Source organism: Amia ocellicauda, chromosome 7 (assembly GCF_036373705.1).
Source record: "Amia ocellicauda isolate fAmiCal2 chromosome 7, fAmiCal2.hap1, whole genome shotgun sequence".
Lineage (NCBI taxonomy): Eukaryota > Metazoa > Chordata > Actinopteri > Amiiformes > Amiidae > Amia > Amia ocellicauda.
The window spans coordinates 7,428,404-7,443,978 of NC_089856.1; the positions used below are offsets into that span (position 1 = coordinate 7,428,404).

General features: G+C 36.6%; 1 protein-coding gene across 1 annotated transcript in view; it reads right to left on the bottom strand.

Moving 5' to 3' along the window:
* Positions 1–471: 471 nt before the first annotated feature.
* LOC136752651 (complement C3) overlaps positions 472–15,575 on the bottom strand; it is a 65,071-nt gene continuing 49,967 nt past the window's right edge. Inside the window, exons 31-41 of the mRNA XM_066708143.1 lie at positions 14,445–14,504; positions 14,130–14,220; positions 11,915–11,966; positions 8,043–8,130; positions 7,870–7,959; positions 5,368–5,473; positions 4,539–4,628; positions 3,590–3,676; positions 3,228–3,311; positions 2,908–3,043; positions 472–920 (exon numbers count right to left, since the gene is read on the bottom strand). Coding sequence (XP_066564240.1) covers positions 779–920; positions 2,908–3,043; positions 3,228–3,311; positions 3,590–3,676; positions 4,539–4,628; positions 5,368–5,473; positions 7,870–7,959; positions 8,043–8,130; positions 11,915–11,966; positions 14,130–14,220; positions 14,445–14,504 — 1,026 coding nt within the window. The 3' untranslated portion in view covers positions 472–778. The remainder of the gene's footprint in view (positions 921–2,907; positions 3,044–3,227; positions 3,312–3,589; positions 3,677–4,538; positions 4,629–5,367; positions 5,474–7,869; positions 7,960–8,042; positions 8,131–11,914; positions 11,967–14,129; positions 14,221–14,444; positions 14,505–15,575) is intronic.

A 15,575-nucleotide genomic window follows, 5' to 3' on the forward strand; every position in this document is an offset into this window, starting at 1 on the left:
ATTTCCTAGTTCTTGTTGTATTGTAATTGCAGTTTCCTGTTCCTGTCACTGTGCTGAATTTGTGCACCTATTTCACATGATGGACACACACAAACAGCCCTTTAATCATTGTATTTTTTTGTGTACTGGGAGAACCCAGAAGAAATTAGATTTCCCAGATCAGGTACATTTTTATATTCTATTTTGTATTGTAGCACTAGTTAAAGGTATTGTATGTAGCAAAGTATTATACCAGTTACTCTTGTTTATGCTTAATTTACTTTGCACTTAATTGTTCATTAATTGTATTCCAGTATTACTCTGTTGTACACAAGCACTGATGTCATATTGTATAATGTTGTAAGTATAGTATTGTTTATTTATTTTATAATTTAATTTTGTGTGCATTTTTCATATGATGCTACTCTCAATGGTGCATAATTACTACATGATTAAGAGCTGCTTAACTGGAGGAAACAGTGACACACAATGTCTTTTTAGTGAAACACATTTAATATATATATATAGCTTTTCATATTGCATACTACTTTGATTACTCTTTAAGAATTTTAAACGTCCCAGTAATCTTTATTAGTTTTTACTATGTATGTTTTTAAACAGAAGACATGTCTGCATTATCCCATTCATTTTTCCAATAGCATAATTATTGATAATTTGTTTTTGTACGCACAATCAGGTTATGACAGGTCAGACAGGTTATAGCAGCAGTAACACAAAATGTTGGGCTTTCTTAAAACTTTAATGATTGACCATTAGACATCGATAGGTAATTAAATAATCAAGTGGGGCAACCAAAAGTAACAAGTTCAGATGCAAGATCCTTAATATCCGCACACAAGGGTGGGCGGTCACCAGTCTGACATTCCAAGTCTGTTGGCCACCACTCTATCCACGTCCCGCCACCAAGGATATAGAGCAACCTGTGACAACAAACAAGACTGGAATCAGAATGGACTGATTGCATGGATAACAAAGGCATGTAAGAAAAGAAAACATTAAGGATGAGATATACTAAAGGATTACACATGCACACCCCTTCCCCACAGCTATTAACTATGACTTCACATCTTGTCTGCGATTATTAGCTCACAAATCTAGGATGTAGGACTTGTAATTTGTACTATGCTTTGATCTGTAATTCTAGACTGTATTGCACTTTTATAATGCTCTCATGTTTTGTAAGTCACCTTGGATAAGGGGTGTCTGATAAGAAAGAAATACTACTACTACTACTACTACTACTTCTACTACTACTACTACTACTACTAATAATAATAATAATAATAATAATAATAATAATAATAATACATGTTTTAAGAGTTTCTCTAATATAGTTATTAGTCCAACTTATTTAGGTAAAACATGCTAACTATGGTACACCCATGTCATTAAAAAATAAACATCCACATTTAAAAAACATCAAAACACATTTCTCAAGTAACTGTTCATTCTTTAAGGAATAATTAGAGGTAAAGTTTCTGGTCAAGTATGCAATTATTTGTATTTGATTAGGTTGGAGAATACAATGAAGAATACAATAATACAATAAAAAAAAGTTGACTGTCCTCAAAAACCTTTTTTGAGGACAGTGTGGTCAGAGAGACATTCAGCAAAAACACGGTTTCTCTTTCATTCAGACTTCATCAATTTAGTATAGATAGGATTAATTATAGATTTAATTTGATATAATTATGTAATGATAGAAAAAAGTTAAGTCCATAGGTGGAGTTTGACCTCTTTTGACCAATTTGGGTGGGCTGGTGTAGGGTTGTCAACGCAGGAGGGGGGGATGCATTGCATAGAATTGCGGTACAACTCCCAAAAACTCCTGGACAGGGGGTCAAAGTTAATAAAAATACCGTCCGGGTGGCAACAATAGGCAGGGGGCTACAATCGTATTTTTAACTCTACTTCTTGTGTTGTGTATAATTAAATATTCTATGTAGCTGGGTTCTAGTTTGCTTTGCCCCTTACATTCGGAATCACTGGTGCATAACATTTAGTCTTATTTGTAAACTACTGAAAATAAATGAATGAAGCTTAAGCCCCCTATGCTCCCCCTCCAAACTCCGCCCATGGTTAAGACATTGTGGGAAATGATGATTTGGGATGTGCTTCTGTAATGCCATAAAAATATTCTATAATAATACCCCTGGAGTGGGTCAGTTTTTCACTGATGAAAGAAGGTAGTAAACTGCATGTTTATGAGGATGGGTGTGACGTTGACCTTCTTAAAGTCAGAGATAACAGTCAGAAAGCAGAGAGGAATTGAGAAAGTTGTAAGAAAGGCACAGGTTGTAAGTTTATGCTTGTGTGGGGACTAAATGTGACAGTTTTATTATATAGAAATCAAAACCATTCAGACTTACATTTCCTCTAACAGTACACTGGACACTTAATAGGTTAACTGTTGCTGAGTTTGTAATTTTATTCTAAAGGTGTATAGCTTTCGAGCATATCTAAGAAATGCATCTGACTATTGTGCAGTTTTGGTGTGTTGCTCTATTAGTGATGCAGTGATGAGCTGGGCTGATATGCTTTCAGTCCGGGTTCAATCCCAGTCAACACTGTCCTCTTCAAGATTTCAACACACAGGTTGTTTATTGAGGCGTCTGTACTGTGCACCTCTTGTGCCAGTGCTCGGAATGTAATACATTTTCTGGAGGCAATGTTATGAGTTCAATCTTTCTTTTTGATTGTAGCATTCAGTTGGTCTTTAAAATTAAGTTTTCTGCTGAGGCAATGATTGAAAACTTTTCTTATGAGTACAATAAGCTTATCTGGAACATATGAGAATTCAAAATCATTTGAAATGAAATTGTGAATACGTCAGATAATGATGTTCAGTACACATTCCTACACACCCGTTTTGTACAGATAATTTAAAATCTCATTATAATAACTCACCCTTTTTCAGAGTTCAACAGGTCAGCAGATCTTCCCATGATAAGATATGATTTGCCTTGTTCAATATGCAAGGCTGCTCTGCAATTTGAATGGGCAGCAAACACTCTCGTCTTTCCTGCTACTCCAAAATCACTTCCTGCAAAATACATGACCTCATTTGAATTCATCTGGTTAAATGCAATGGGAAATGAACAGTGAAATTGTTTAAATGTCCTAGTCTTAGAACAGACCTGTGAATAATTTTACAAGCAAACCTCACCAGCACACAAGTATCCAAAGGATTTATTTAGTTTAAAATAATTTAATGAATTATTGTTTACCTTCTTTGAGCACTTCCTCAATGAGCATTGTGTATTGGTCAGAAACTGGAGATAGGTCAACCGAAACAAGTTTGACTTTGTAAACTGTAAGGAAAAGAAGCAGTAAGTACTAGAACATACAGATATTATATATCTTAGCCTTAAAAGTGTCATGATAATTGTTCCTGCACATATTGTTTTTTCTAATGCAGTAAATAGGTTAATTTTTGGTTTTAAATTGAAAATATATTACATTTCAAAAAATCTAATGTTCTAATTTCAGTGCTGTTAGAATTATCACTCTTACTCATTAAATGTATTTATACATGTATATTGTTACATGTACTATAAAAATGAATCCATACTATAAAAAATAAACTTACCATAATCCATACCAGCTTCACATGCTGCAGTTAGTCGGACAGCAACATTAAGATCTTCATGAACTGTTTTGAGTAAACTGCACTTTTCTAAAAAAAAAAAAAAAAAAAAAAAAAGTATTGGTACTACTGCTATTCCTACAGACTGGATGTCTTAAACCTTAATGAATCACCCATCAACCAATAAAGAATAAGCATGCCATCACACACTTGATGTTAAACTTGTATTGTACCAAATTTTATATTTTCTCTCCCAGACTATAATCTAATTTGTAACTCCTTATATTCACTATATAGATAAGGAGGCAACCATTAGGTCTAGGCCTTAATCCAAGGACTGACAGATATTTTTTTTCTACTAATAGTCCATCATTCTGTAGGAGGTTTTCCCTCCTCCATGCCTAATGGTGTAGTTTTATTTTAAAATGTTGTTTTAAAAACTGTTACATTATTCCTTTATTATGTAAAACACCTGTGGCAATCTTGTGAATTAATTGATTCCTTCGGTATTCAGTTACTTGTCTCTCACTGGTGACACAAGGGCAGGGCAGTTAAGCAGTGAACCTCACTAATGCTGCATCTGTGTCGTGTTAACAGCTGTGACTCCTTCTTAAACTTTTATTCTTCTTAATCTTTATCAGCCATCCTATACTGGCTTAGATTTAGTGGTAGGGCACCCAAAGCTCATTGTTGTTTCAAGTACACCAAAGCTAATTCTCAATGGGCTAAGTATTGGACTGCACAAAGAGAGAAATAATTTATATGTTTTCTTCTTAGCCATAGTAATGAAGTAAGTGGCCATGATGGACTTTCAGAAACAATAGTTCAGTTAAATTCATTTCCTAAAGAATTGTACACAAAATGACAATTTAACTTAAACTCTACTTTAGATACCAGAATTCAGAATTTTAAGCAAAAATAAATAGACTGTGTATTACTATAAAATAATTACCTTCTGCACATTTACATACATCTTCTTGGCAGATTCTGCTCAGTGTTCCTGTTTCTTTGTCTGGATGATAGAATTTCACACAGCGGTTTTCTGCAATTGAAAGAGATTTCACCCATAAGACATAGGTGACAGTATGAGTGTATTATATACATGTTCTGCTATGTGATGGACTGCCATTCCATCAGGGCGTGTCCTGCCTTGCATCCCATGTCTGCCGGGTTAAGTTCGGTTCAATGAAAATGGATGGATGGTTTGCTGATTTTTCACACATTTCAGTCTGCACTGTTCCAGTACTGTCAACTCTAGTTGTCATTGCAAAGTGCCTGTTGTCTTTTTGCAGTCTTCTCAAAAAATGGGACAGAAGTAAACAAAGACTGCACATCTGACTAGTGGTATGTTGGTAAAAGCCACAACTATAGAGCCAAGGCAATGGATATGTCACTGTTGATTGTTAAAATCATGTATTTTCAGATCAAAGCAAACCAAAAGGCACAAGCCACTACTCACCTCTGCAATGTCACTCATCAAATTCAGCTAAACAATAATGAAGGTCACTAATCTCTACTACTCTTTGATATACCACGATCTGACCAAGCTTGGATCCCTAACACTGGCCTAACAGAGTCTATGCCAGGAATTAGATCAGGATTGCAGATCACTTCCACATAGTGTATAAGCACATTGCTGCCTTGAGTAAGCATGGCATCATAAAGCATTAGTCCAACTCTTTTGCTAGTTTACCGGGGGGTTCAAGATACACCCACTGAAATAACATTATAATAATACACAATTTTTAATAGAAGGCTATAGTCAAGGACACAAATATTACCGTTGGCATAGTATTCATAGATTGTAACTGCTGCGGGTTGGAGCAGACCCACACCAAACATTCGGTGTACTTTGAAGGCGATTTTGTCAGGGGACCTGTGGGAAACCTGCAGAAAAAAGCAGTTTATCAGAAAATACTGTAAAGCAGCAGTGAACTTCTTTATCCTCAATACATCTTTATTTCTTGTGAGATGGAACAGATGTCAATTACATTTTTAATTAGTTTCTTACATATTTAATATAATTGTCTCTTCACTTATCAGTAGTGCAAATGTAATTAAAACAGTGTTTTGTGTATTTTTCATTAATTTCACAAAACAGAATAAAATACAAATCTCTAATTCCACTTATTGAATGTCCATATACATCTACATACATACTGTGTACGTAGTTTGAAGGATAATAATATGCAGAATTAGATCACTGTTAGTGATTTCTAGGTTTCCATATGCAAGTAAGGTTATGTCAGATAAACTACATGTAACGGCATAACCAACCTTGTATGTATATTAAAAGCTTGTTTTGTTATTCTACATAAAAACAATCATAAAGTGTAATAGGAAGTTTAAATAGCATTATACAGCTGTTTAAGTAACATTAACATTACACACACATGTACAGTGGAGGAAAAAAATACTTGATCCCCTGCTGATTTTGTACGTTTGCCCACTGACAAAGAAATGATCAGTCTATAATTTTAATGGTAGGTGTATTTTAACAGTGAGAGACAGAATAACAACAACAAAATCCAGAAAAACGCATTTCAATAAAGTTATAAATTGATTTGAAATAAGTATTTGATCCCCTATCAATCAGCAAGATTTCTGGCTCCCAGGTGTCTTTTATACAGGTAACGAGCCGAGATTAGGAGCACTCTCTTAAAGGGAGTGCTCCTAATCTCAGCTCGTTACCTGTATAAAAGACACCTGTCCACAGAAGCAATCAATCAATCAGATTCCAAGATGGCCAAGACCAAAGAGCTGTCCAAGGATGTCAGGGACAAGATTGTAGACCTACACAAGGCTGGAAAGAGCTACAAGACCATCGCCAAGCAGCTTGGTGAGAAGGTGACAACAGTTGGTGCGATTATTCGTAAATGGAAGAAACACGAAATAACTGTCAGTCTCCCTTGGTCTGGGGCTCCATGCAAGATCTCACCTCGTGGAGTTTCAATGATCATGAGAACGGTGAGGAATCAGCCCAGAACTACACGGGAGGATCTTGTTAATGATCTCAAGGCAGCTGGGACCATAGTCACCAAGAAAACAATTGGTAACACACTACGCCGTGAAGGACTGAAATCCTGCAGCGCCTGCAAGGTCCCCCTGCTCAAGAAAGCACATGTACAGGCCTGTCTGAAGTTTGCCAATGAACATCTGAATGATTCAGAGGAGAACTGGGTGAAAGTGTTGTGGTCAGATCGAGCTCTTTGGCATCAACTCAACTCGCCGTGTTTGGAGGAGGAGGAATGACCCCAAGAACACCATCCCCACCGTCAAACATGGAGGTGGAAACATTATGCTTGGGGGTGTTTTTCAGCTAAGGGGACAGGACAACTGCACCGCAAGGGACGATGGACAGGCCCATGTACCGTCAAATCTTGGGTGAGAACCTCCTTCCCTCAGCCAGGGCATTGAAAATGGGTCGTGGATGGGTATTCCAGCATGACAATGACCCAAAACACACAGCCAAGGCAACAAAGGAGTGGCTCAAGAAGAAGCACATTAAGGTCCTGGAGTGGACTAGCCAGTCTCCAGACCTCTATCCCATAGAAAATCTGTGGAGGGAGCTGAAGGTTCGAGTTGCCAAACGTCAGCCTCGAAACCTTAATGACTTGGAGAGGATCTGCAAAGAGGAGTGGGAAAAAAACCCTCCTGAGATATGTGCAAACCTGGTGGCCAACTACAAGAAACGTCTGACCTCTGTGATTGCCAACAAGGGATTTGCCACCAAGTACTAAGTCGTTCTGGATTTTTTTGTTGTTATTCTGTCTCTCACTGTTAAAATACACCTACCATTAAAATTATAGACTGATCATTTCTTTGTCAGTGGGCAAACATACAAAATCAGCAGGGGATCAAATACTTTTTTCCCCCCACTGTATATATGTAAGTAACTTTAACCATTTTAAGATGCCTTCTAAATTAGTACAGGGTAGGTATGATGTGCAAATCTAGTGTGCTCTTATATCCCTTTACAGATACATTATTTTAGAAAGAAAATCACTTAATTTGTGTGCTATTGAATTTGCATGTTGAAGGCATTTTTTTGGTGCTGGAAACTTGCCAGTAATTGTAATCACCCATAACATATTGGTACCACAGAATCATTACTTCTTATTTATCCTGATGGTGGTTGTATGTATCAGACAAAACAAACAATCCAATAATGGGACATTCTGGAAACGCAGACATTTAAAACACCTTTAGACTCAGTTATCATTTTGATTTGAACATTTAGACAATTTAACAAATATATGAAAATGGTAACATAATGCATATACCTTGTCTAGGTAAATTATCAGAGACCCTTTTGGAGACAGTTCTTTGTCCATCTCATACTTCTGAATATATTGGTCCACTCCACCAGATAACTAAGAAAAGGAAGAATATGGGAGATTAGGCTGGAAGCTCAGCCAGGTTTCTGAAAATGTACTTAAAGAATTATCAAATTTACCCTTTTAAGGTCCTGCATATCGGGAACAAATCCAGTTAGCATTGTGATGTCAAGTATAGTCATGGTTGCATCTCTATCACCGAGATACCTAAAAAAAAAAGAAACAGAAAATATATATATATATATATGTTGAGAAGTTTTAGAACACTCCCATTATTCGAGTTTTTATTTATATTTAAGTCAGTGAATAACCTGAAATGGTACAAAGGTAAGCGGTAAACTGCCAGAGGTAAAAAAAAAAAAGTTTAGGTTACCAAAAACTGAAAAATAATGTACAGTTATATACTGTTACTACACCATCTTAAGCATTATTTGGCAGTGTTACACACAGCTCCTGTGCATAGAAGTTACACTGTATTCCTACAATGTGCACATTGTTTGAAAGCTTATTCTCTTGGCTACCAACACATTTCATTCTCAGACACATTCCATTTACAGTTTCCGTGTCGCCCGCCATCATTCAGAGCCCGGTGGGTAAATGTGCAGTCTGCTCCAGGGGGGAAGGGGGGGTCACTCAAACGATCACAGATGACTCAGTTTCAGTCAGATTTCTTTGCAAGTAGGCATGTTTTGTTCAGAACCAATTCAGATCCAATTATGTAGTAAAAACAGCAGAGTCCTTGACCTCATTCCGGCGCTTACTAAAGACACATCTTTTCAGACAGTACTTACAATATTAGTCCTTTTAACCCCCGTCAGATAGCACTTCACAGATTGTTATTATACTTCTTGCATTTTTAATTTGTTTCCTCCTTGCTCCCTTTCCGGTAGCCCCTGACTGTGACCCTACATCTTGACAGCACTTAGTTTTTACCGTCCAGGATGTAGGACCTCACTTATGGTACTTGCCTGTGTAAATTGTAAATTAGAAGTGGTAAAATGTATTATATTTTGAATTGCTATGTTTTATGTAAATTGAATTTTAATGATTGATGCCTTTATTGAACTGTATTTTTGCACTTTGTTTTGCACTTATATTGTAAGTTGCCCTGGATAAGGGCATCTGCCAATAAATAATAATAATAATAATAATAATAATAATAATAATAATAATAATATTAGTACACTGTAAACAGAGTTTTCCATTTTGACATTTTGAGCTTTCTATAGGTTTGTGTTTCTTCTACCAAAACATGGATGGTCTTGTTTTCATCAGTAGACTGTCTGGTTCCAGAATATGTCATAATTGACAATATTTTCTGAGATTTTGTATTCCTACTCAGACCAAGTATTGCCCCACCCTCCATTTCAGATTGGGGGCGGGGGGGTATAAAAACAAATGTTTACATCAGAAAATGCTCCAGATCATTAGAAAGCTGCGAGTCTCCACTTTCATGGGATACCAAACACTTGGTAAACAACACAACAGTGAAGAGTACATGTGGGATTAAAGAGAAGCACACACCTTTTAAGGGTACCAGAGGGGTTTGTCAGCTTAAGGTGTTACATTTTGTTAAACAAAACGATTCCATGATTTATTTTTATCTCCAACTGTTTATTTGTTCTATGCTTTAATTTCAGAGTACATTGAGACATGAAACTGCATCAATTTCAATACAAACTGGTAAAATGGAGGTGTTATAAAACTTTTGACCGGTAGTGTGTGTGTATATATACACTCACCTAAAGGATTATTAGGAACACCATACTAATACTGTGTTTGACCCCCTTTCGCCTTCAGAACCGCCTTAATTCTACGTGGCATTGATTCAACAAGGTGCTGAAAGCATTCTTTAGAAATGTTGGCCCATATTGATAGGATAGCATCTTGCAGTTGATGGAGATTTGTGGGATGCACATCCAGGGCACGAAGCTCCCGTTCCACCACATCCCAAAGATGCTCTATTGGGTTGAGATCTGGTGACTGTGGGGGCCAGTTTAGTACAGTGTCATGTTCAAGAAACCAATTTGAAATGATTCGACCTTTGTGACATGGTGCATTATCCTGCTGGAAGTAGCCATCAGAGGATGGGTACATGGTGGTCATAAAGGGATGGACATGGTCAGAAACAATGCTCAGGTAGGCCGTGGCATTTAAACCATGCCCAATTTGCACTAAGGGGCCTAAAGTGTGCCAGGAAAACATCCCCCACACCATTATACCACCACCACCAGCCTGCACAGTGGTAACAAGGCATGATGGATCCATGTTCTCATTCTGTTTACGCCAAATTCTGACTCTACCATCTGAATGTCTCAACAGAAATCGAGACTCATCAGACCAGGCAACATTTTTCCAGTCTTCAACTGTCCAATTTTGGTGAGCTTGTGCAAATTGTAGCCTCTTTTTCCTATTTATAGTGGAGATGAGTGGTACCCGGTGGGGTCTTCTGCTGTTGTAGCCCATCCGCCTCAAGGTTGTACATGTTGTGGCTTCACAAATGCTTTGCTGCATACCTCGGTTGTAACGAGTGGTTATTTCAGTCAAAGTTGCTCTTCTATCAGCTTGACTGAAACTTTGAAATAAGCACTCGTTACAACCGGGAAATAAGTATTTGATCTCCTATCAATCAGCAAGATTTCTGGCTCCCAGGTGTCTTTTATACAGGTAACAAGCTGAGATTAGGAGCACTCTCTTAAAGGGAGTGCTCCTAAATTCAGCTCGTTACCTGTATAAAAGACACCTATCCATAGAAGCAATCAATCAATCAGATTCAAAACTCTCCACCATGGCCAAGACCAAAGAGCTGTCCAAGGTTGTCAGGGACAAGATTGTAGACCTACACAAGGCTGGAATGGGCTACAAGACCATCGCCAAGCAGCTTGGTGAGAAGGTGACAACAGTTGGTGCGATTATTCGCAAATGGAAGAAACACAAAATAACTGTCAGTCTCCCTCGGTCTGGGGCTCCATGCAAGATCTCACCTCGTGGAGTTTCAATGATCATGAGAACGGTGAGGAATCAGCCCAGAACTACACGGGAGGATCTTGTTAATGATCTCAAGGCAGCTGGGACCATAGTCACCAAGAAAACAATTGGTAACACACTACGCCGTGAAGGACTGAAATGCTGCAGCGCCCCCAAGGTCCCCCTGCTCAAGAAAGCACATGTACAGGCCCAACTGAAGTTTGCCAATGAACATCTGAATGATTCAGAGGAGAACTGGGTGAAAGTGTTGTGGTCAGATGAGACCAAAATCAAGCTCTTTGGCATCAACTCAACTTGCCGTGTTTGGAGGAGGAGGAATGACCCCAAGAACACCATCCCCACCGTCAAACATGGAGGTGGAAACATTATGCTTTGGGGGTCAAAGGGACGATGGACGGGGCCATTTACCATCAAATCTTGGATGAGAACCTCCTTCCCTCAGCCAGGGCATTGAAAATGGGTCGTGGATGGGTATTCCAGCATGACAATGACCCAAAACACACAGCCAAGGCAACAAAGGAGTGGCTCAAGAAGAAGCACATTAAGGTCCTGGAGTGGACTAGCCAGTCTCCAGACCTTAATCCCATAGAAAATCTGTGGAGGGAGCTGAAGGTTCGAGTTGCCAAACGTCAGCCTCGAAACCTTAATGACTTGCAGAGGATCTGCAAAGAGGAGTGAGACAAAATCCCTCCTGAGATGTGTGCAAACCTGGTGGCCAACTACAAGAAACGTCTGACCTCTGTGATTGGCAACAAGGGTTTTGCCACCAAGTACTAAGTCAAAGGGGTCAAATACTTATTTCCCTCATTAACATGCAAATCAATGTATAACTTTTTTGAAATGCGTTTTTCTGGATTTTTTTGTTGTTATTCTGTCTCTCATGTAATGTAGAATGTGCATTACAAAATAAGTCTGATTTAATCTGAGTACAATCATAACTTCCATTTTTACTAAGTTAGTTTCCTTTTATCACAATTTTCATTGTAATGCCAGTTTTACTTACGTTGTTTCAATTGTGAGTGTAAAGCTTTCTTGCGCACCTTCAGGTTTCCTGGCTAAAAAAGAAAACTCATATTATTCTTGAAATCATATTGCAAAAAACAACAATTATTCCAAACAGACATGCTCTGACACTCTACAACAAATGAGGGTGTATTGTCAAGAGAAAATAAGAGAAACACATATATATATATAAAATGTGATAAGATTATAATTAAATGGTTTCAAGATTAGATGGTTTAAACATGGCACTATAAGACAGTCAATTATTTATTTGTTAATGTGCTTGAACCAAGCTCCTTGATGTAGTTACAGTGGCTCTCAAAAGTAATCACCCCCCTGGACTTTTCCACATTTAATTGTGTTACAACATGAAAGCAGAATTGATTTAATCAGGAGTTTTTATAATCTGCAAATTGTTCTAAATGTATTACAATTACAAAACAGAAAATAATTAGTACAATAGCCCAGCTGCATCACAGAAGTGTTCAGGCCTAAAAGCTCTAGTTTTGGACTCATCACACCATAGAATCTTCCTCCACCCAGTCTCAGAGTCTCCCACATGCCTTCTGGCAAACTCTAGCTGAGATTTGATGCAAGTTTTTTCAACAATGGCTTTCATTTTGCCACTCTCCCATAAAAAACACTTTTGTGAAGCACCCAGTCTATTGTTTATCATAAAGTGAAATCCAGTTATCATAAGTTTGTTGATGTAATTTTCCTTATATATGTAATCATTAAGTGATATTATGATTAACTTTAACGCTTATGTAAAAAGATCAAAGTCACTTTATTTCTGTAATAAAATAAATACTGATCTCTAATCATTTATTGGTTGTCATAAAGATTGAGTTGGCTAACATAGATTTGGAAAACTTCACTTTAGACATAAATCTCACTATCTCGTCTGATACAGCAAAATTAGTCAAAACTTGTACAGAATGCAGGGGCTTTGGCTGTATATTAAAAAAGTACTACTTTCTGTATTGAAAAATAATGATTTGGTGCTTTAAGTGACCAATTTACATTGGTAAGACTGAAATAGTGTAACCAATTATATCTAGATGAGCCTTACTTATCTTATAGCAATATGTCAAGCCCAAGCTCCTCTGATGGAAAACTGACAGTGCCAAATTCCACATAATTATAATTACAAACAATTAAAAGGTTAATATTAGCTAAATGGAATGTAAATAAAAAAAAATATATATATATATATATATTATATATATATATATATATATATATATAAACTAATATGTGTGTGCAGCTTTGTTTACATGGTTCGTTGCACAAAATCACTGTGCTCGAATCATGTTGTATTGATATTTAAAAGGATGACAACAGCAGAACTTGGATAGCTACACAGTCCTTACAAATTAAGGCATACCCATCTGGACAGAAAATGTAAAGACTGGTCTACACTGGTTTTGTAACTCAAAATCGTCACTGAAAGAACAATAATTCACACAGTTCTACTCTGATACCGTTTAACTCCAGGAAATTATACATTTTAAAAATAATAATAATAATAATAATAATAATAATGTACACATAAGAAAATAACAAGTACTGATCAGGAATCAAACCCAGATCACCAGGTTTGCAATGCTGTTCCCTAGCCACTGCACCAACTAATACATAGTTTAAACATGAAACCTATTTTAAGTAGCCTATAGCCGCCGCTGCCAGCTGTCATGACTAATTGTATAAAACTTAATTATTGGGGTTATGGTCTGAAATGAATGCACCAATTAAAAACATACATTATAATACATAATACAAAATAGGTGTGTGTGTGTGTGTGTGTGTGTGTATATATATATATATATATATATATATATATATATATACACATATATACACATATATACACATATATACACACACACACATTTATATAGCCTGCCTACTATATATACCCATATGTGTGTTCTATGGCTCTACAATAAGTGAATGCACTCATGGTTACAAATGCTCAAGTGGAGAACATAATAATGGGGCGAATTGACGTGGGGACGAATTGTCGGGGACGAATTCACGTGCTCCTCAATTACTGGCCAGGCACAAAATTATTTATCTGAGATGTTTACCCTGTATGGGCCTGTGTGTACACAGATCAGATGATATTGGGATACTCTATTATCCAAAAGAGAAAAAGAGGCTACTTTTTATTATAAAGCTCCAAGACTGAAAAATTTACAGAAAATAAAACATACCATTTGGAGCTTTGTCAATTTTCACATTTAGTTCAAAGGCTTTACAAGCAGTTATCTTCTCATCGGGTATAGCATTGTAGAGGGTCATTACCTAAGAAACCAATGAATGAGACATAATATCATTTAAACCATTAAAAACTTTTAAACAAAAAAATCCAGGAGTTTTTGAAACACTAATAATTGTAAAGTTAAATGCTAATACATAGTGTTGACAAATCAATTCCATTCCATTATTTATTCAATTCTGAAGACTCCTTTGGCATTTTCAAACTTTAAAATGTATGACATGAATGGAAACATAATGTAATCACTTACAGACATGGTCCCCTTGCCTTTTCCTGAAGCAGTGACAGTGAAGTTTTGATCAAATCGGGCCTGTGACAAATTAAGAGCTGTGAGTTAGATCAATGCGTTATCTCCAACTATTAACAAAGCTGTAACTTTATTAATATTGTATTCATATTATATTAGTTTTATTTTCTTGCACTAAGAAGACAATAGGATTAACTTCATGAGGAGGTATGATGGCCATTACAATTGTATCGATATATCAAAATACATAATGAGTATTGTGTATAAATTTGTATTAAAATATCAAGAATAAGTAACAACTGTCTGTCTTGCACTTTATTCCTCCCATTGCAAAGTGGTCATTTCTTAGAATGTGTAAATTAAAGAATTTACTTGTTTCAGGTTATTAGTAGGAGCACATTATTTGTCAACAAAAGAGTAAAAAACAACAGATTCCTGGAACAATTCATATAAAATAAGGAAATCATAACATTAATGCTGTAATAACAATATGTATGTTTGTTAGTTAAATTGGGAAATTATTATTAATCTATAATCCAAAATTCATTCAAATTAATTAAGGTGCTGTTTTCTTTTTGCATATTTTAGTTATTTGTCCATTTCTGATTTACAGTGTGTCAAATCCTGGAACAGAACATAAATAGAGGTGTGATAAACCAACTTTGCTGGTGCTTTTCCAGAACTTTCTCTCTAACTTGTTTTCAAAGCTCCTTGGTCTTCACAGTCTTGGATCTGTCTTGGAGGCCGGCTCAAGGACAGTTTTCCAGGTCTTGTCCTTGGCCTTGGGGGTGTGGCCTCGGGTGGCCTCGCTCCGAGGATTTTGAGGACTTGGTGTTTAAAATTGCTCACATGTAATTATTTCTCATACTGATAACTGATTATGAATTTTACTTTTTAAATTAATCTGTTTTCCAAAAATGTTATTGTGTGGAGCTAAATTAGATGTCATTGATCAGTTTTGTTGCAACACGCACAAGCTTTATGCAATCTAGCTAGTCAATGCACAGGAAGAAAAGAGAAAAAGGCAATTTACTTTTTAAAATTTGTGTTACAGTCAATTCTAACAGTTTTCCCAGTCTGGAAATATCACACTGCACTCATTCACAGAAATTATCTTACTTATTACTTATGAAA